This window comes from Dryobates pubescens, chromosome 12, assembly GCF_014839835.1.
Source record: "Dryobates pubescens isolate bDryPub1 chromosome 12, bDryPub1.pri, whole genome shotgun sequence".
NCBI classification, from domain to species: domain Eukaryota; kingdom Metazoa; phylum Chordata; class Aves; order Piciformes; family Picidae; genus Dryobates; species Dryobates pubescens.
In genome coordinates, this window is record NC_071623.1 from 7,153,396 (window position 1) to 7,172,784 (window position 19,389).

Here is a 19,389-nt window from a genome sequence, read left to right on the forward strand (position 1 = left end):
CGAACTGGACACAGGACTGAAGGTGTGGCCTAACCAGTGCTGAGTCCAGGGCACAATGACTTCCCTGCTCCTTCTGGCCACACTATTGCTGATACAATATGTTAAAATATGTTAATATGAATTGCCTTTTTTTTTAAAAATAAGCTAGGATCTAAAGCAAAGGAATAATTGCCCAGGGAGGTGGTGAAAGCCTCATCCCTGGAGGTTTTTGCAGCCAGGCTGGATGTGGCTGTGAGCAACCTGCTGTAGTGTGAGGTGTCCCTGGCCATGGCAGGGGGATTTGAACTGGATGATCCTTGAGGTCCCTTTCAACGCTGAAATAAATTCTATGATTCTATGAATTTCCATCCTGCCTCCTTGCCAAGGCAATGGGTTGGTTTATGGGAGTGGATCCACTGGAGTGAAATGTTGGCAAACCTGGGAAAGACTGGTCAAAATTTGGTAAAAATAAGTTGTTTTCTATTTCAGAATATTTGTGTGGGAGACTTTTTCCCAGGTGTGATTTAGCAGAATTTTATTGATGTCTTTAAAGATATTAGGCTCATTTATCAGCAAACTGTCTGATATTCATGAGACCATTGTATAAAAGCCTTCACACCTGCATTAGGTAGGATGTTCATTTCCATATCACAGAATATAGGTTGGACTTGATGATCTCTCAGGTCTTTTCCAACCTGATTGATTCTGTGAATACATCTGGTTGGAAGAGAGCTCCAAGCTCATCCAGCCCAACCCTCAACCCAGCACTGAAAGGTCAACACTAAACCATGTCCCTAAGCCCCAGCTCCACACACTGCTTGAACGCCCCCAGGGATGGTGACTCCAGCACTGCCCTGGGCAGAACATTCCAATGTTTGACAACCCTTTCACTGAAGAAAGATTTCCTAACATCCAGCCTGAACCTTCCCTGGTGCAGCTTGGAACCATTTCCTCTGGTCCTGTTGCCTGCCAGCAAGGAGAAGAGGCTGCCCTCTCCTCACTCCAAGCTCCCTTCCGGTAGCTGTAGAAAGCAATGAGGTCTCCCCTCAGCCTCTTCTTCTCCAGCCTGAACACCCCCAGCCACCTCAGCCCCTCCTCATAGCCCAGGTGTTCCAGGCTCCAGCCTCGCTGCCCTTCTCTGGATATGCTCCAGCCCCTCAATGACCTTCCTATAGTGAGGGGCCCAGAACTGAAATATTTAGGTGCCCAGAACTGAAATATTTGCATATTTATGCTAAGAAGACCTTAATTAGATGATGTATTTAGAAACAGCCAGGCTGCATAGCTTGACTCTTGTACTAACCAAAGGGAGACCTTCCTTCCTTCCTTTTTAATGGAATGAAAGAGGAACCATTTCAGAGAGAAACTGCAGTTGTTAGAGCAATTTGTGGTCTGTTTTAAGAGGGTTCACTCTGCTTTTGCTTAACAAACATGAACAGATGAACTAAATCACCTGATTTTTCTTAGACCTAGAAGTCTGTTGGCTGGTGTTAGCTGTGTATGACTTCAGCCTTTTCAACATTGCCCTTCTCCTGTGATAAGAATTTGCTTGCATGCAAGCATTGCATTTTCACTTCTTCCATGTTTGATTTTCTTGTAGACATTTCAGCAGTCTTCTCTACAGCAGAAGAGTAAAAAGAAGAACAAAGGTAAGAAAACCTGAATTTGACTTCATATGTTGGGAGGGAGGGAATTGCCACTCTTAATGTTTGTGATATTGCTGTATCTGAGAAGCTAGAACTTGCTAACTCGAACCCAGAGATGTTAGTCCATTACTGATGTCTCACAGCTTGCTGCTGCTGCTGCCAGACTCCAGCTTCTTCAGGGCCAGGGCTGTTTCTTGTCCCAGCTGTACGCATGCAATGCCTCACTGCAGCCCTTGCTCATTACCTGAGCTGCCAGATAATTAATATCATAGTAAATTGTCAGCCTTTGATTTAGAAGTACAAAGGAACTTAGGAACTGTTTAGTTGCAAAAGGAGCTGCAAAGAGAGGGGTTTTTTTTAATACCCATGAAGTATTTCATAGTTGTTCTTGGCAGCCAAGTCTGAAAAGTGCATCTGTATACCATGTGCCTTAATCTGATAGGAAATGTGAATCTGAAAATGACAAATAACCATTTCCCCCACCACCACTATTTTTAAGTATGTTGCCTTTCTTTTGTCTACAATGTCTTCTCTGGCTTTGGGTTTATGTTTGGGGGTTTCTGTTTGGGGTTTTTTGTGTTGGGTTTGTCTTTTCCTTACATGAGCTGCCCAGGGTTTGGTTTGGTTTTTAAGTCATGGCCCTTTGCATGGGCTTTGTGGTGGGAAAAGGCTGGTTGTGCTAATGTATTCATGGCACATTGAGGTTGAAAAACTCCAATTAACTTGCTCAAGCCAGTTCTGGCTAGCTGTGCTATTTAGTGGGCAGGTCAAATGCTTTCACATCATAGAACCATCCTTTTCAGCTCCCATTCCAGGTAAAAGCAAAAGGAGGATCTCGTGTAAAGATCTTGGCCGAGGGGACTGTGAAGGCTGGCTCTGGAAGAAGAAAGATGCCAAGAGTTATTTCTCACAGAAATGGAAAAAATACTGGTTTGTCCTGAAGGATACATCTCTCTATTGGTACATTAATGAAGAGGTAAGCATCTGTGCTGATTGTCTCAGCAAATTGGTGGTTTAGTGGGAAACCAGTGTGCTTTGAGTGCTAATAGATGTAGATAACTTTATTCACCCAAACAATCACATTCAGCCAGCCACCAGCACCCCAAGATCTTTCCTGCTATCCTGAGATTAGCCTGACAGGTCTGTAGTTCCCTGGATCCTTCTTACAGAATCATAGAGCTGTCAGGGTTGGAAGGGACTTCAAGGAGAATCCAGTTCCAACCCCCTGCCATGGGCAGGGACACCTCACACTACAGCAGGTTGCACAGAGCCACATCCAGCCTGGCTGCAAAAACCTCCAGGGATGAGGCTTCCACCACCTCCCTGGGCAACCTGTGCCAGTGTCTCACCACCCTCATGGGGAACAACTTCTTCCTAACATCCAATCTGAATCTGCTCACTTCTAGGTTTGTTCCATTCCCCCCAGTCCTGTCACTCCCTGACACCCTCAAAAGTCCCTCCCTAGCTTTCTTGTAGTCCCCTTCAGATACTGGAAGGCCACAAGAAGGTCTTCTTCCAGCCCTTCTTGTAGATGAGTGTCCCACTGGCAAGCCTCCAGTCAGCTGGGAACTCCCCTATTAGCCAGAACTGCTGAGTGGCTTCTCAATATTTAATTAGTTAGTTAGTTACACTTTCAAACCAATACAGTCTTTTTAATCAACTTTATTTACATCTTTATTTATGATAATTTCTATCTGATTATCCTTTATTATTTATTTTTAACTAGTCTTTCTTTTTAAATCTTATTTTTATTACTACATATTATTTGATCTTTATTTTCTATTTTTAAGACATGTAATCACAGGGACTCCATATGGAGCATCAGTAATGATGTAGATAGTGAGGGGGGAATAAAAGGAATTCCTTAACATTCCTATGTGTTTTCTGCAGCTTCATCTTCATGATCCTGTGTTAATTTCCCATTCCAAGTTCTGAGCAGTTAAATAGGGGAGTTGGTGTTATTGATGCAATAGTGGCTTCAAAATAGATAATGCTTGCAAACTGTGAAAGGTCCAGGGAGAGTGAATATCTGATAAAATACACTAAGTGCAAGTCTTCAGAGGGAAGAGGAGGAGTGTCAGATGTCTTTACTCTTCAGTGTTGGAGAGACATGAAAGTACCTCAAGAGATCACAGGATCATAGGATGTTAGGGGTTGGAAGGGACCTCCAAAGATCTTCCAGTCCAACCCCCTGCCAGAGCAGGACCATACAATCTAGTTCAGGTCACAGAGAAATGCATCCAGACAGGGCTTGAAAGTCTCCAGAGAAGAAGACTCCACAACCTCTCTGGGCAGCCTGTTCCAGTGTTCCTGGACCCTCACAGTGAAGAAGTTCCTCCTCATGTTGAGGTGGAACCTCCTTTGCTGGAGTTTACAGCCACTACCCCTTGTCCTATCCCATGGCACAAGCGAGCAGAGGCTGTCCCTGTCCCTTCCTTCCCAACCCCTGGCCTTCAGATATTGATAGACATTGATCAGATCCCCTCTCAGCCTTCTCTTCTCCAGACTATACAGCCCCAGGGCTCTCAGCCTCTCCTCACCAGGCAGTGCTCCAGTCCCTTCAGGATCCTTGTAGCCCACCCCTGGACTCTCTCTAGCAGATCCCTGTTCCTCTTGATTTGGGGAGCCCAGAACTGGATGCAATATTCCAGGTGAGGTCTCAGCAGGGCAGAGTAGAGGGGGAGGAGAACCTCCCTGGATCTGCTGGACACACTCCTCTCAGAGCCCCTCAGGATCCCATTGGCCTTCTTGGCCACCAGGGCACATTGCTGTCCCATGCAGAACTTGCTGCCCACCAGCACTCCCAGGTCCTTCTCCCCAGGGCTGCTCTCCAGCAGATCACCTCCCAACCTGTACTGCTGCAGTTTATTCTTCCTTATAACATAGAAAAATAACTCTGGAGGTTCCCTCCAACCCCTGACATTCTGTGATTCTGTGATTCCAGGATAAAAGCCACATTACTTGCTGGCCTTCAGTACAATTGCTGTCCCATGCAGCACTTGTTTTCCACCAGGACTCCCAGGTCCTTCTCCACAAGGCTGCTCTCCAGCAGATCACCTCCCATCCTGTACTGGTTAGGAGGTGATGTCATGCCTCTTAGCTGTGATATTATAGAAAGCTGGTAAACTAAACAGCCCACACTGAAACTGTTGGGTTTCTTTTCCCTCCTGTTTCTTACAGTAGGCTCAGTAATTAGCCCATCTTCCTCCCCTCTTCCCCCCACCCCCCAAAAAATTACCTAATTACAACAGTACTCTACAATGCTATAATTGCTAATTGCCTGGGTGCCTCTGGTCATTTTGTGTGTTTTCAAATGATGGCTCAGCTGTGAAATTGTTTGGGAGAAGTGGGCATTGCAGACTGTATTTTACACCAAGGGGTCTGGCTTCACTGCCTTGGCAAAGGGCCCAGGGACTTCTGTGGGAGCCTTGCCAGGGCACAGCCTACATTACTGTTCCTTATGTAAGCAGCAGACAAGTGAAAATGTCTTTAGCCGTTCACTGTGGTGGGTTGGTGGTTTTGTTTGGTTGGGTTTTTTGTGGTTGTTTTTTTTTCCCCTGATCCCTTCACAACAGTGATATCTGGAACTCTCCTTGCAGGATGAAAAAGCAGAAGGCTTCATCAGTCTACCTGAATTTAAAATCGACAGAGCCAGTGAATGCCGCAAGAAATAGTAAGCACTGCTCAAGAACAGCCACAGAATGGCTTGGCTTGGGAGGGAGAATGGGTTGGCTTGGAAGGGACACCCAAAGGTTATCTTGTCCAACCCCCCTGCAGTGACATCCCCCACCAGATCAGGTTGCTCAGAGCCTTGTCAAGGCTCACCTTGAATGTCTCCAGGGATGGGGCCCAGCCCCAACTGTGTCCCTGTGCAACCTGTTGCAGTGTTCTATCACCCTCATAGTAAAGAACTTGTTCCTAACATCCAATCTAAATCTCCTCTCACTTCAAACTATTGTCCCTCATCCTATCACTGCAGGCCTTTGTAAACAGTCCCTCTGCAGCCTGCTTGTAGCCCTCTTCAGGTACTGGAAGGCTGCCCTTAGGTATGCCAGGAGCCTTCTCTTCTCCAGGCCACCCCCAGCTCCCTCAGCCTGACCTCATAGCAGAGGTGCTCCAATGCCCTGACCATTTTCATGGCCTTTCTCTGGACCTGCTCCATCAGATCCATGTCCTTCCTACACTGGGTGCTCCAGAGCTCGATGCGGCACTCCAGGTGAGGTCCCACCAGAGCAGAGCACAGTGGCAGCTTAACCATCTCAGCTGGTGCCATTCTTTCAGAGCCCCAGGGGTTCCATAGAATCATGGAATCATAGCTCAGTTGGTAGCACATAAGACCCTTAATGGGAAGGTTGTGAGTTCAAGCCTGCAGTGGGCAGTAGTGGCCTCCCTACTCTAGTCATGAGGTCTGTGGTGACAGGTTGGATTCGATGATCTTTGAGGTCTCTTCCAGCCTTAGTGATACTGAATTGTTGGGGTTGGAAGGGACCTCAAAGATCATCCAGTTCCACCCCCCCTGCCATGGCCAGGGACACCTCACACTACAGCAAGTTGCTCACAGCCACATCCAGCCTGGCTGCAAAAACCTCCAGGGATGAGGCTTCCACCACCTCCCTGGGCAACCTGTGCCAGTCTCTCACCACCCTCATGTGAAAGAACTTCTTCCTAGCATCCAATCTGAATCTACCCATTTCTAGTTTTGTTCCTTTCCCCCTACTCCTATCACTCCCTGACACCCTCAAATGCTGGGGACACCCTCCCCAGCGTTCTTGTAGCCCCCTTCAGATGTTGGAAGGCCACAATTAAGTCTCCTTGGTCCATGTCCTTCCTGTGCTGAGGGCTCCAGAGCTAGACACAGTACTCCAGGCAGAGCAAAGCAAAGTGGCAGAATGTGATGATACAGTAGAAAAAGCTGAACAAAGGCCAAAGTTTTGCCTTAAAAAACTGACATAATAGACACTGTTTCAAGGATCATTTGATTGTATCACAGAATAAGCTCATCCTGGAGAGGCAAACTGAGTGTGGCTCCTGTGTGCCATCTCCCCTGAAGAAGGGTTGTTTGAATTCATCATGAGTCACAGTGCTTGAATAGAGCACAATTAATTATGAGCAAGAAGGCTGCTTGGCTGCATTTGTCCCTTTAGTTTCCTGGGTTTCCTTTCTTCTTCTGTTTTCTTCCTACTTTGGGGCTTTTATTAATTGTTCTTTGTAATACCTTGAAATTCAATGAAGAGTTCCAAGCATAATAAACAGAGCATCCAAGTAAAACAGAACATCCCCATGTTCATGGCCAGGCATCAACCTTTAATGTAACTCCAAATGAGTTAGCATCATGTCAGAGTTTGCTGACAGTGTATCAGCCCTGAGGCAGCATTAAAATCCCCAGAATGACAGTGATTTGCTGGTTGGTTTCTTTTTTTGAGGTATGATCTAAAGGTCTCAAATGACTTTTCCTCTCACTTAGCTCTGCATGCTGCTGTCCAGATTTGTGTCATGGCACAAATCCATTTCTTATTTGGATGCACATCCAAGCATATATAGGAGTGTGAGAGGTCCATACACCTACAGAGGTATTTTTAGAGTCAGTGTTCACAGTACATTAGAGGTTGGAAGGGACCTCCAGAGATCATCCAGTCCGACCTCCCTGCCAGAGCAGGAGCACCCAGGGTAGTCCACACAGGAATGCATCCAGGGGGGTTTGGAAAGTCTCCAGAGAAGGAGACTCCACAACCTCTCTGGGCAGCCTGCTCCAGGGCTCTGGTACCCTCACTGAAAAGAAGTTTCTCCTCATGTTGAGCTGAAACCTTCTGTGTTCAAGCTTGAGCCTGTTGTTTCTTGGCTTATTCTGTGCACCATCCAAAAGAGCTTGGCCCCCTCCACTTGACACCCACCCCTCAGCTATTGATAGGCATTGATCAGATCCCCTCTCAGCCTTCTCTTCTCCACACTAAACAGCCCCAAGGCTCTCAGTCTCTCTTCACAGGGGAGATGCTCAAGTCCCTTAATCATCCTCCTGGCTCTCTGTTGGACTCTCTGCAGCAGTTCTCTGTCTCTCTTGAACTGGGGAGCCCCAAACTGGACACAGGATTGCAGGTGTGGTCTCAGCAGGGCAGAGTAGAGGGGGAGAAGAACCTCCCTAGCCCTGCTGGCCACACTTTTCCTGCTGCACCCCAGGATCCCATTGGTTCTAATGGCCACAAGGGCACATTGCTGTCCCATGCAGAACTTGCTGTCCACAAGCACTCCCAGGTCTTTCTCTGGGGAGCTGCTTACCAGCAAAAGGTCTTTTCCAACCTGGTTTATTCTATTCTATTCTATTCTATTCTAACCTGTCCTGGTGCCTGTGCTGGTGAAAAGTTTGTGCCTCCTAAAGTTTTTTATTGTTAAATTTATCAAAACTGTGGAGTCCCTGAAATTTGTGCCCAAAAAAACCCCAAAACCAACCAAACAAAACCCACCAACCAATTACAAAAATGAAATGGTGTGGTCTGTAGCACAGAAAGTCCTAAAGAAGGTACTGACCTTGTATCAGTTGGTCTATTTATCCCTGCAGAAAGAACTCCATTCTTTATGGCTGTCTCAAAGGGCAGAAAGTGAAATGCTTGGCTTAAAAATAAATAAATACAGAAAGAAAAGAAAGAGAAGGAAGGAGGCAAGGCAAGATCAGGTTGGACTTAGTGTCCTCTGTCCTTGGACAATGTTGCTGAAGTGCTTCATTTTTATCCTCTTTTTATTGGGGTAGAAGGATAAAGCCAACTCATTTCTCAGACTTGTACCCTGCTTAAATTGGTGTTTGGGTGGTTTGGGTTTGTTTGGGGCTTTTTTTCCACCTGATTTGGTTTCTAGTGGGTAGTAGAACATACAATGAGTCTATTAAAATTCCTTGCTTGGGTGGCAGATAAAAAGAAAAGGCAAAAAGGTCATTAAGAATCCATGGAACAGATGCTGTAACAAGTTTAAGAAGTCAAGCTTTGGGTCTTGGTAACTTGATGATGTCTTTCTAAGCTAAGCAGATGTCTCTCTGCATCTGCTTTCACTTGCATAACATTTAATCAGACTCTAGTGGATTAGAGGGAATCTTTTTGTCCCAAATTATAGGGTACCTTTGGTAGCAGTAGCTTTCCTGGCTAACAATTTCATAGACCTGGTTTCTTAAAACCACTTCTCATATATTTACATAAACAGACACTCAGGATCAGAGGATGTCAGGGGTTGGAAGGAACCCAAAGAGATCATCACGTCCAAGCCCCCTGCCAGAGCAGGACCATAGAATCCAGCACAGGTCACACAGGGCTGGAAAGTCTCCAGAGAAGGAGACTCCACAACCTCTCTGGGCAGCCTGTTCCAGTGCTCTGTGACCCTCACAGTGAAAAAGTTCTCATGTTGAGGTGGAACCTCCTGTGCTATAGTTTACATCCATTGCCCCTTGTCCTATCCCATGGCACAAGTGAGCAGAGCCTGTCCCTGTCCCTTCCTTCCTGACCCCCAGCCCTCAGATATTTATAGACATTGATTAAGTCCCCTCTCAGTCTTCTCTTCTCCAGACTAAACAGCCCCAGGGCTCTCAGCCTCTCCTCACCAGGCAGTGCTCCACTCCCTTCAGCATCCTTGCAGCCCTCTGTTTGACTCTCTGCAGCAGATCCCTGTCCCCCTTGAACTGGGGAGCCCAGACCTGGATGGGATATTCCAGGTGAGGTCTTACCAGGGCAGAGCAGAGGGGAGGGAGACCCTCCCTGGATCTGCTGGACACACTCCTCTCAATGCACCCCAGGATCCCACTTGAATTCTCTGTACCCTAAGAACATGCTGTACCCTAAGAACATCCTTACCATTGTTCTGTGGCACAATGGGTTAGAAGCCATGAGAATTACTTTATTTTTTATACATGTATAGAAAAAAAATCCACTGTGCCTCAGGAAAAAAAAATGGGGATGATCTTCCTGCATCTGTTTGTAGTTACCTTTATGTTCTTTGGGTCTCTTAGTCATCAGTTTTTTTTTCTTCCTACCTTAAGAGAGCCCTTTTAGGCTGTTCTCCAAAATGATTCTACTGAAAATTATTAATTACTGTCAGATGCACTTCATGGATCTTCAAGTACCTCACTGTAATTCTTTATCCAACAGAGTCTTTCTAGTCATTCATTTCACGTTATGTATGAAATGCAGCAATTCTCTCCACCCAGTCACGTTGATTACTTTGTGGAAGCAAAAAAAAAAAACAGATGAGGTCTAATTGCCCATTGCTTAGAATGGCCTCAAGAACTGTTCATTTCCAGCACCTTTTCAGAAGTCAATCAGAGCATCCCATTTTTTCCCTTTGAAACACAAATATTAGATATGAAAGCAATGTTGAGGTCATTGGGATGTAAGAAATAAAATCACAGAATGGTTTGGGTTGGAAGGGACCTCAAAGGTCATCCACTCCAACCCCCAGGGGAGCAGGGACATCCTCAACTACATCAGGTTGCCCAGAGTCCTGTCAAGCCTCACCTTGAATATCTCCAGGGGTGGGGCCTCAATCACCTCCCTGGGCAACCTGTTCCAGTGTTCCACTACCCTCATGATAAAGAACTTCTTTCTAATGTCCTATCTAAATCTGCCCTGCTCTAGTTTCAAACCATTGCTTCTCATCCTATCACTGCAGGCCTTTGCAGACAGTCCCTCTGCAGCCTTCCTGTACCCCCCTGCAGGTACTGGAAGATTGCTCTTAATTCTCCCCAGAGCCTTCTCTTCTGCAGGCTGAACAACCCCAGCTCCCTCAGCCTGTCCAATAAGCAGGACTCAGAGTTTTTTCTGTTGTATCAAATAAATGGTTATGTCAGTTTTCTGTTCAGAAGAAGCTGACAGCTGGAGGTATGCCACCAAGATTACCCTGCTAGATGAAGTTATAGTCTTAATTGGTTAACTTTATCCAAATTGTGGGAGAACGTTTCTGCACATATGGATCAAGCATTATTAAGAAAGAGGTAGTTGAAGAGCAATTTACTTGGTGACAGTCCTGAAAGTTGCATTGCTATGTACTGTTTGGGGCCAGCTCAGGAAATCTGAGCTCATCTCATTCCTTGGTGACCAAACTGTCTGCCATTTTAACCAACACAGAAGGGTTGTGCCATTACAGCTTTCTAATTCTGGGGTGTTTTTTTCCTTCTACAGTGCATTCAAAGCCTGCCACCCTAAGATCAAAAGCTTTTATTTTGCTGCTGAACACCTAGATGACATGAACAGGTAAGGAAATCTAGCAACAGTTCAAGGAACTGTCTCTTCAATGTGACACCTCTTGAAACTTAAGTTCAAGGAACTGTCCCTTCAATGTGGCACCTCTTGAAACTTAGGAACAGCACAGGCAGAATAAATTACATATTAACCTTAACAGTTTTGTTTAATAGCTGAGAAGATAAGTGCTGAGTGGCTGAGTTTTCAATTTATGCAAAACAAAGGTCTGAAGATGTCTAGAAACAAGATTCTCTCTTCCTCCAAAGAGAAATAAATTCTGTGACACAGCATCCAAACACAAGTTCAGAATCCCAGGTTTCTGCTCTTGGCTGTGTGGCACCTGGAAAGGTGGAATATTATCTCCAGCTCTGCTTCCTAACACATGGTGCTTGTCCTTGGGATGCTTCTGGTTTTGGCACTGGTGGGAAGGAGAAGTTGGAGAAAGATTTAAAGCAGTCACTCCTTTTATTTCTGCCAGCCTTGGAAAAAAAACTAGGTAGAGATTACAAGGAATGAATTTTCAGATTCCCTTCACTGCCATGAATTTATCCTACAGCCTAAAGTGAAATGTTTGTTGTGTTGAGTTTCTGCTCTTGGTTGTGTGGCACCTGGAAAGGTGATATATTATCTCCATCTCTGCTTCCTAATAAGTGGTGCTTGCTCTTGGGATTTTTCTGGTTTTGGCACTGGTGGGAAGGAGAAGTTGGAGAAAGATTTAAAGCAGTCACTCCTTTTATTTCTGCCAGCCTTGGGAAAAAAAGGGAGGTAGAGATTGCAAGGAATGAATTTTCAGATTCCCTCCACTGCCATGAATTTAACCTACAGCCTAAAGTGAAATGTTTGTTGTGTTGAGTTTAGTGGGGGAAAAATACAGCGACTCAAAACACAGCAAGGACTTAAACCTTGGTTCTTATGGAGTTTTCCTGTATCTGTTTCAGGCCTCTTGTGCAATTGTGGAGTTTTTTCAGCAATATTTGAGCCTTCAGCACAAAATGAACACAGTTGCTCTCCATTCATTTGCATGCTGAATTAAACATATGGATCTTGACCAGATTTTCATCTGAGTTATTCAGGTGTCAGTTTCATAGAATGCTTCAGGTTGGAAGGGACCATCAAAATCATCTAGTTCCAGACCCTCTGCTATGGACAGGGACACCTCCCACTAGCCCAGGTTGCTCAAGGCTCCATCCAGCCTGGCCTTAAACACCTCCAGGGATGAGGCAGCCACAACCTCCCTGGGCAACCTGTGCCAGTGTCTCACCAGCCTCACTGGAAAGAATTCCTTCCTAATCCCCAGTCTCTATTTGCCCTCCTCAAGCCTCAATCCATTCCCTCTCATCCTATCTCTACAACCCCTTGTAAAAAGTCCCTTCCCAAAGCAACTCTGTCAAGGACATGCAATCACTTGAAACTCTTGCATCTGAGCTGCCATCAGAGTCTTACCAAATAATTCTACTTTTTTTTCTCTCTTTGTTTAATGTACTGGAAAAAGCAGCTCACTTTCACAAACATTGAATGACCTCTCAATGAATTGGTTAAAAAAGAAGAAAGTGGGTAAGAGGAAAAATAACCTTTCAAAGGCAGAGATAATAAAACACTTCCTGTCTAAAAGAATTTTTTAGCCTAGCTGAAGGCAAAAATGGAATTCTGTTAAATTAAGACTGGATTATAGGATCATAGAGTCATAGAATTGTTAGGGTTAGAAGGGACCTCAATGATCATCCAGTTCCAACCCCCCTGCCATGGCCAGGGACACCTCACACTACAGCAGGTTGCTCACAGCCACATCCAGCCTGGCTGCAAAAATCTCCAGGGACGAGGCTTCCACCACCTCCCTGGGCAACCTGTGCCAGTGTCTCACCACCCTCATACGGAACAACTTCTTCCTAGCATCCAATCTGAATCTACCCATTTCTAGTTTTGTTCCTTTCCCCCAAGTCCTATCACTCCCTGACACCCTACAAAGCCCCTTCCCATCTTTCTTGTAGGCCACTTCAGATACTGCAAGGGTTTGGCCAATTTCTATTCCTTTTTTTGGTCAAGTTTCTACCTGATTATGTACCCTGCTGTCATTTCAGTCGTTTATACCTGAAGCAGAGGAAATGAAAGTAGGAAATGGTTAATGCCATAGTCTAACTGAAAGTTCACAATGGTTCACTTCCTTCAAAATGATTTAATTGTTGTGATACTGTGACACCAGAACTGGAGGCAGTATTGGAGGTGTGGTTTCACCACACCAGAGTAAAGGGGCAGAATCCCCTCTCTTGCCCTGCTGGCCACACTCCTCTTGATGCAGCCTAGAAGACAATTTACCTTCTGGGCTGCATGAGCAGCCTCCTGATGGAGGGGATCTCTCCTGATGGAGATGTAACTTAAACATTGGGATAATGACTACACTGAAAGCCTCAGGAGGGAAGAGGGCAGGTTGAAGTCAGTGCACTGCTACAGGCAGTGGAGTGTATGCTTGGCAATGACAGCTCTGCTAGAAGAGCAAAGTTTGGGCTTGTGAGGCTTGGTTTTACTTAATTTCTGCAACTGATGGAAGCATTTTTTCAAGTCTTAAGCTGAGGCTCAAGCCTTAGATGAGAACTGTGAGGCAGCTGTCTTTTCTCCCCCTGCTTCTCTGACACAAACACAGAAGTGAATTCTGCTGTGCCTCCTCCTCTGTGTACTTGGCACTATAGGTAAGCTTTAAACCACACAATAGCATAATTAGCCCTCCCTCTCTGACTGGGACTGAGCCTGTTATTTTTATTGCTGGTTTCTGCTCTGTTCCTCTGCTGGGCTGCCAATTCATAGGCTTCACTGTAAAATATTGCTCAAATCTCTGAAAAGTGGTGGTTATTCCTGAGAAACCAGACCAGCAGGAGCATTGATGTGGTGGCATATGTGTGAGCAGCAGGCTTCAGAGTCCTTAGATTCTCTCCAAACCCTTTTATTTTACAGGTCTTTGACACCACACACGGTTTTACATTGGAAATGAGTTCCTTGCTGTGAAAACAATTTGTTCAACAGCAAAATGATAGATCTTTGGAGACTTCCTGAGTAGGAGTATCAAAGGAAACTGCTAATCTGAAGAGAAACATTGTCCTGAATCTCCCTCAGATGCTTAGAACTTTGCTTTCAGTATTAATGCACCCCCAAAAAAATATTAGGAGGCTGGATTGGTATCACTGCTTCTTTTTTTTTGTTGTTTTCTTAATGTTGTTTCAGATGGCTAAACAGAATTAACATGCTGGCTGCTGGCTATGCAGAAAGAGAGAGGATCAAACAAGAGCAAGGTAATGTGTTGATGTTATTGAGGTCGCTTCTGTTCAGCTCTGATCATAACTTCATCTGCTTTTCTTTCCCAGCTGTGTGTGTCAGGCCTCACTCTTGTCAGCTGAAAGCAAGTCCCATATGGGTGTCACTGTTGTTGCTTTGGAGAATTCCTTCCTTCTCAGGGGTTTTGATTACCTCCTTCAGATTCTGCTGCACAGACACTCGAGAAGGTAGCTAAAAGTAGTACCAGTAAGGTCTGGTATGTCATACCAAGAATCACAGAATCAACCAGGTTGGAAAAGACCTCAGAGATCATCAAGTCCAACCTATTACCTAAGACCTAACAACTCCTGACAACTAAACCATGACTCCAAGTGCTACATCCAAGCCTTCCTTGAACACCTCAGGGATGGTGACTCCACCACCTCCCTGGGCAGCACATCACAATGGCCAATTACTCTTTCTGGGAAGAACTTTCTCCTCACCTCCAGCCTAAACTTCCCCTGGTGCAGCTTGAGACTGTGTGCTCTTAATAGAATCATAGAATCAATAAGGTTGGAAGAGACCTCAAAGATATCGAGTCCAACCTGTCACCCAAGACAACTAAACCATGGCTCCAAGTGCTGTATCGAATCCCCTCTTCAACACATCCAGGGATGGGGACTCCACCACCTCCCTGGGCAGGACATTCCAGTGGCCAATTACTCTTTCTGTGGAGAACCTTCTCCTCACCTTGAGCCTAAACTTCCCCTGGAACAGCTTGTCTTCTTGTTCTGTCACTGGTTGCCTGGGAGAAGAGACCAACCTCCACCTGGCTACAACCTCCCTTCAGGTAGTTCTAGACAGCAATAAGGTCTCCCCTGAGCCTCTTCTTCTCCAGGCTAAACAATCCCAGCTCTTGTTCTGGTGCTGGTGCCTGGGAGAAGAGACCAGCCCCCACCTGGCTACAACCTCCTTTCAGGTAGTTGTAGAGAGCAGTAAGGTCTGTGTCCCCTATTAGAATTGTAGAATTGTTTGGGTTGGAAAAAAAATCCCTCTAATATCATTGAGTGCAACACATCAACCCAACACCAACATGGCCATTAAACCACGTCCTGAAGTGCCAGTGCCACATATTTCTTCAACAGTTCCAGGGATGGTGACTCCACCACCTTCCTGGGCAAAAAATTAAAGGTTAATTGGCAGCTGGAAAGCAAAGTAGGAGTCCCACTGAAACTGAGAGGGTGGCTGTTGACAAGCCCTCAGCTCTTAGCAGTATTCAGACTGGGTGGGGGAAAGAAGACACCGTCCCCCACAGCAGACTGCTGTCTAAGCTGTCAGCTCGTGGCTTGGACCGCAACACTCTGTGCTGGGTTAGGAACTGGCTAGAGGGCCGAGCCCAGAGAGTGGTGGTGAATGGTGCCACAGGCACCAGTGGTGTCCCCCAGGGATCAGTGCTGGGCCCCATCCTCTTTAATATCTTCAGTGATGATCTGGATGAGGGGGTTGAGTCAGTCATCAGCAAGTTTGCAGATGACACCAAGTTAGGAGCAGATGTTAGTCAGTTAGAGGGTAGAAGAGCTCTGCAGAGGGACCTCGACCAACTGGACAGATGGGCAGAGTCCAATGGGTTGGCATTTAACAAGTCCAAGTGCCAGGTGCTGCACCTTGGCCACAACAACCCCATGCAGAGCTACAGGCTGTGGTCAGAGTGGCTGGAGAGCTGCCAAACAGAGAGGGACCTGGGAGTGCTGATTGACAGCCACCTAAACATGAGCCAGCAGTGTGCCCGGGTGACCAAGAAGCCCAATGGCATCCTGGCCATTAGGAATAGTGTGGCCAGCAGGAGCAGGGAGGTCATTGTGCCCTGTACTCTGCGGTGGTTAGGCCACACCTTGAGTCCTGTGTCCAGTTCTGGGCCCCTCAGTTTAAGAAGGACATTGAGACACTTGAACGTGTCCAGAGAAGGGCAACAAGGCTGGGGAGAGGCCTTGAGCACAGCCCTGTGAGGAGAGGCTGAGGGAGCTGGGATTGTTTAGCCTGGAGAGGAGGAGGCTCAGGGGTGACCTCATTGCCCTCTGCAACTACCTGAAAGGTGGTTGTAGCCAGGAAGGGGTTGGTCTCTCCTCCCAGGCAACCAGCACTAGAACAAGGGGACACAGTCTCAAGCTGTGCCAGGGGAGGTTTAGACTCGAGGTGAGGAGAAAGTTCTTCATGGAGAGAGTTGTTCATCATTGGAATGGGCTGCCCAGGGAGGTGGTGGAGTCACCATCCCTGGAGGTGTTCAAGAGGGCATTGGATGTGGCACTTGGTGCCATGGTCTAGTCATGAGGTCTGTGGTGACAGGTTGGACTTGATGATCTTTGAGGTCTCTTCCAACCTTGGTGATACTGTGATAAAGAAAATTCAACATTGTTTGATTTCACAGGAGGCAGGAATGCATGAAACTGATCTCAGGAACAAAACCATTCTTCTAAAGCCCATTGACATTCCATTGCCCATAAAGACTTTTAAGTTTAAGGCCATTTTGTTTATTTTGTGATTTCTACTGGGTTTGCTTTATTGAGGTGTGTGCTAAAGCCCTGTTGGCCTTTCATTTGGAGCTGCAGGTTTACATCATTTTATATCTGTTTACTTTTAATGTCTGCTATGTCACAGAATCACAGCATGGCTTAGGTTGGAAGGCACCTCAGAGAGATCATCTACTCCAACCTCCCCACCATGGGCAGGGACACCTCCCACCAGCCCAGGTTGCTCAAGGCCTCATGCAACCTGGCCTTGAACACCTCTGGGAAGGAAGCAGCCACAGCCTCCCTGGGCAACTTATACCAGATTCTCACCACCTTCCTGCTGAAGAACTTCTTCCTCAGCTCCAGTCTAAGCCTGCTCTCCTCAGCTTCAAACCATTCCCCCTTGTCCTGTTTCTGGACACCCTTAAGAAAAGTCTCTCTGCAGCCTTCCTGTAGGATCCCTTCAGCTATTGGAAGGCAGCTCTAAGGTCCCTCTTGGAGTCTTCTCCTCTCCAAGCTGAACACCCCCAGCTCCCTCAGTCTGTCCTCATAGCAGAGGTGCTCTAGCCCTTGGCTCATCTTTGTGGCCTCCTCTGGACTCACTCCAACAGCTCTGTAAGACCTTGTTGACCATTGTCATGCTGCAGAGCATCCATTCACATTCATGGGTTTAAAAAAGCAGCATGTGAAAAAATAATGGAGTTACTTTGCTCCATTTCTCTGCAGTAGAAATCCCTTTGCAGAGAGGGAAGAAGAAAGTGTTGAGGAGATAGTTTCCTAGAATTGCCAGGGACATGAATCCATAGAACATGAATCTCCCTGGAGAAGAGAAAGCTCAGGGGACATCCCCTCTCAGTCTTCTCCTCTCCAGACTAACCAGCCTCAGGGCTCTCAGCCTTTCCTCATAAGGCACATGTGGGAGTCCACTTTCATATGCTTCATCTGGAAGTTGATCCCTGAGCTCCAGGTCTGCAGAAATGTCACTGAGGGATGCAGTTCTGACAGGCCTCTCACCACGTGTCCTGCCGTTAGGCTTCGCTGTAACAGGAGCTAATGTGATAGGACAAGGGGCAATGGATGGAAACTCCAGCACAGGAGGTTCCACCTCAACATGAGGAAGAACTTCTTTACTGTAAGGGTCACAGAGCACTGGAACAGGCTGCCCAGAGAGGTTGTAGAATCTCCCTCTTTGGAGACTTTCAGGACTCCTCTGGGTGCATGCCTGTGCAACCTGCACTAGATTGTATGGTGCTGCTCTGTCAGGGGGGTTGGACTGGAAGATCTCCAGAGGTCCCTTCCAACCCCTAACATCCTGTGAGCCTGTGATCACAGAGCACTGGAACAGGCTGCCCAGCAAGGCTGTGGAGTCTCCTTCTCTGGAGGCATTCATGACCCATCTGGATGTGTTCCTGTGTGACCTGTGCTGGATTCTATGGTCATTTGTAACAGCAGGCTCTCAGCATTCACACAGCCCAGGACACCAACACCATGCTCACTGTTCCTCCAGCCATGTTCTCAGTGCCTCTCCAGACATCAAAACCACTTCAGGAATCTGTACTCCTGAGGCAGCTCTACAGCAACCACTTTGGTTGGACCTGTGGAAAGGCTGTGAACAAACTGCATCTTGGAGCCTTCCAGGAAACCTTCTATGTTAGCATTCCAAGCTAAAGTCAGGCTTTTATTGACAGCAGGTTGGCACTAGGATTACAATACCACGTGGGACAGTGAGGATAAAGGTGTGTGAACAGTTCTGCTAACAGTGCCCAAGTGGATAATTGCAAGCATGAGATACACCTTCCAAAAATCCATATGGATGTGGGGAAATACTTTTTTGCTGCCAAGCAGTCCCTGGGTAATAAAATAGCAGATGATGTAGCTTCTGCACTTGAGATCATGTGCATTCAGGCCTCAGGTGGCCTGTCACTAAAATGGCTCTCCAGCACCATTCACTCAAAATGATTCATCATATAAATGATACAATGATTTAGCATATACAGGAAGCTCCAGCTCTGTCCTCTTTGTGTTACTTGGTTGTGTTCAGTGTGGGGACACAGTCTCAAGTTGTGTCAGGGGAGGTTTAGACTCGAGGTGAGGAAAAAGTTCTTCACTGAGCGAGTCATTCGTCATTGGAATGGGCTGCCCAGGGAGGTGGTGGAGTCGCCGTCCCTGGAGGTGTTCAAGGGGAGATTGGACGTGGCGCTTGGTGCTATGATCTAGTTGTGAGGTCTGTTGGAACAGGTTGGACTTGATGATCCTTGGGGTCTCTTCCAACCTTAGTTACTGTGATACTCTGTGATACTCTGTGATGGGATCAGCATCACATTCCCCCACCTTGCTGCCATACAGGTGTTTAAAAAGAGACTGGATGAGGCACTCAGTGCCATGGTTTAGTTGGTTAGATGGTGTTGGGTGATAGGTTGGACTTGATGATCTCAAAGGTTAATTCTGTATACACTGCTGGTATGCCTTTGGTGATTAGGGATAGTTCTCTAGGATGAGAGAGAGAGAGTGGCCTCAAGTTGCACCAAGGGGAGGCTGAAGTTGGGTATTGGAAGAAATTTCTTCCCTGAAAGGGTTCTCAGCCCCTGGAAGAAGCTCCTCAGGGAGGTGATTGAATCCCCAACTCTGGAGGTGTTTCAGAGAGGCAGAGATGTAGTGCAGAGGTTTAGCACCAGACTTGGCAGAGGATAGGATAGGATAGGATAGGATAGGATAGGATAGGATAGGATAGGATAGGATAGGATAGGATAGGATAGGATGGGATGGGATGGGATGGGATGGGATGGGATGGGATGGGATGGG

The 19,389-nt window shown here is 46.6% G+C and overlaps 1 protein-coding gene across 6 annotated transcripts in view; it reads left to right on the top strand.

Moving 5' to 3' along the window:
• Nucleotides 1–19,389, top strand: part of CNKSR2 (connector enhancer of kinase suppressor of Ras 2) — a 252,421-nt gene that overhangs the window by 190,323 nt on the left and 42,709 nt on the right. For all 6 annotated transcript variants that reach the window (XM_054165993.1, XM_054165994.1, XM_054165995.1 and 3 more), the window contains 5 exons: nt 1,580–1,628; nt 2,429–2,601; nt 5,225–5,298; nt 10,778–10,849; nt 14,051–14,118. In XM_054165993.1, coding sequence (XP_054021968.1) covers nt 1,580–1,628; nt 2,429–2,601; nt 5,225–5,298; nt 10,778–10,849; nt 14,051–14,118 — 436 coding nt within the window. The remainder of the gene's footprint in view (nt 1–1,579; nt 1,629–2,428; nt 2,602–5,224; nt 5,299–10,777; nt 10,850–14,050; nt 14,119–19,389) is intronic.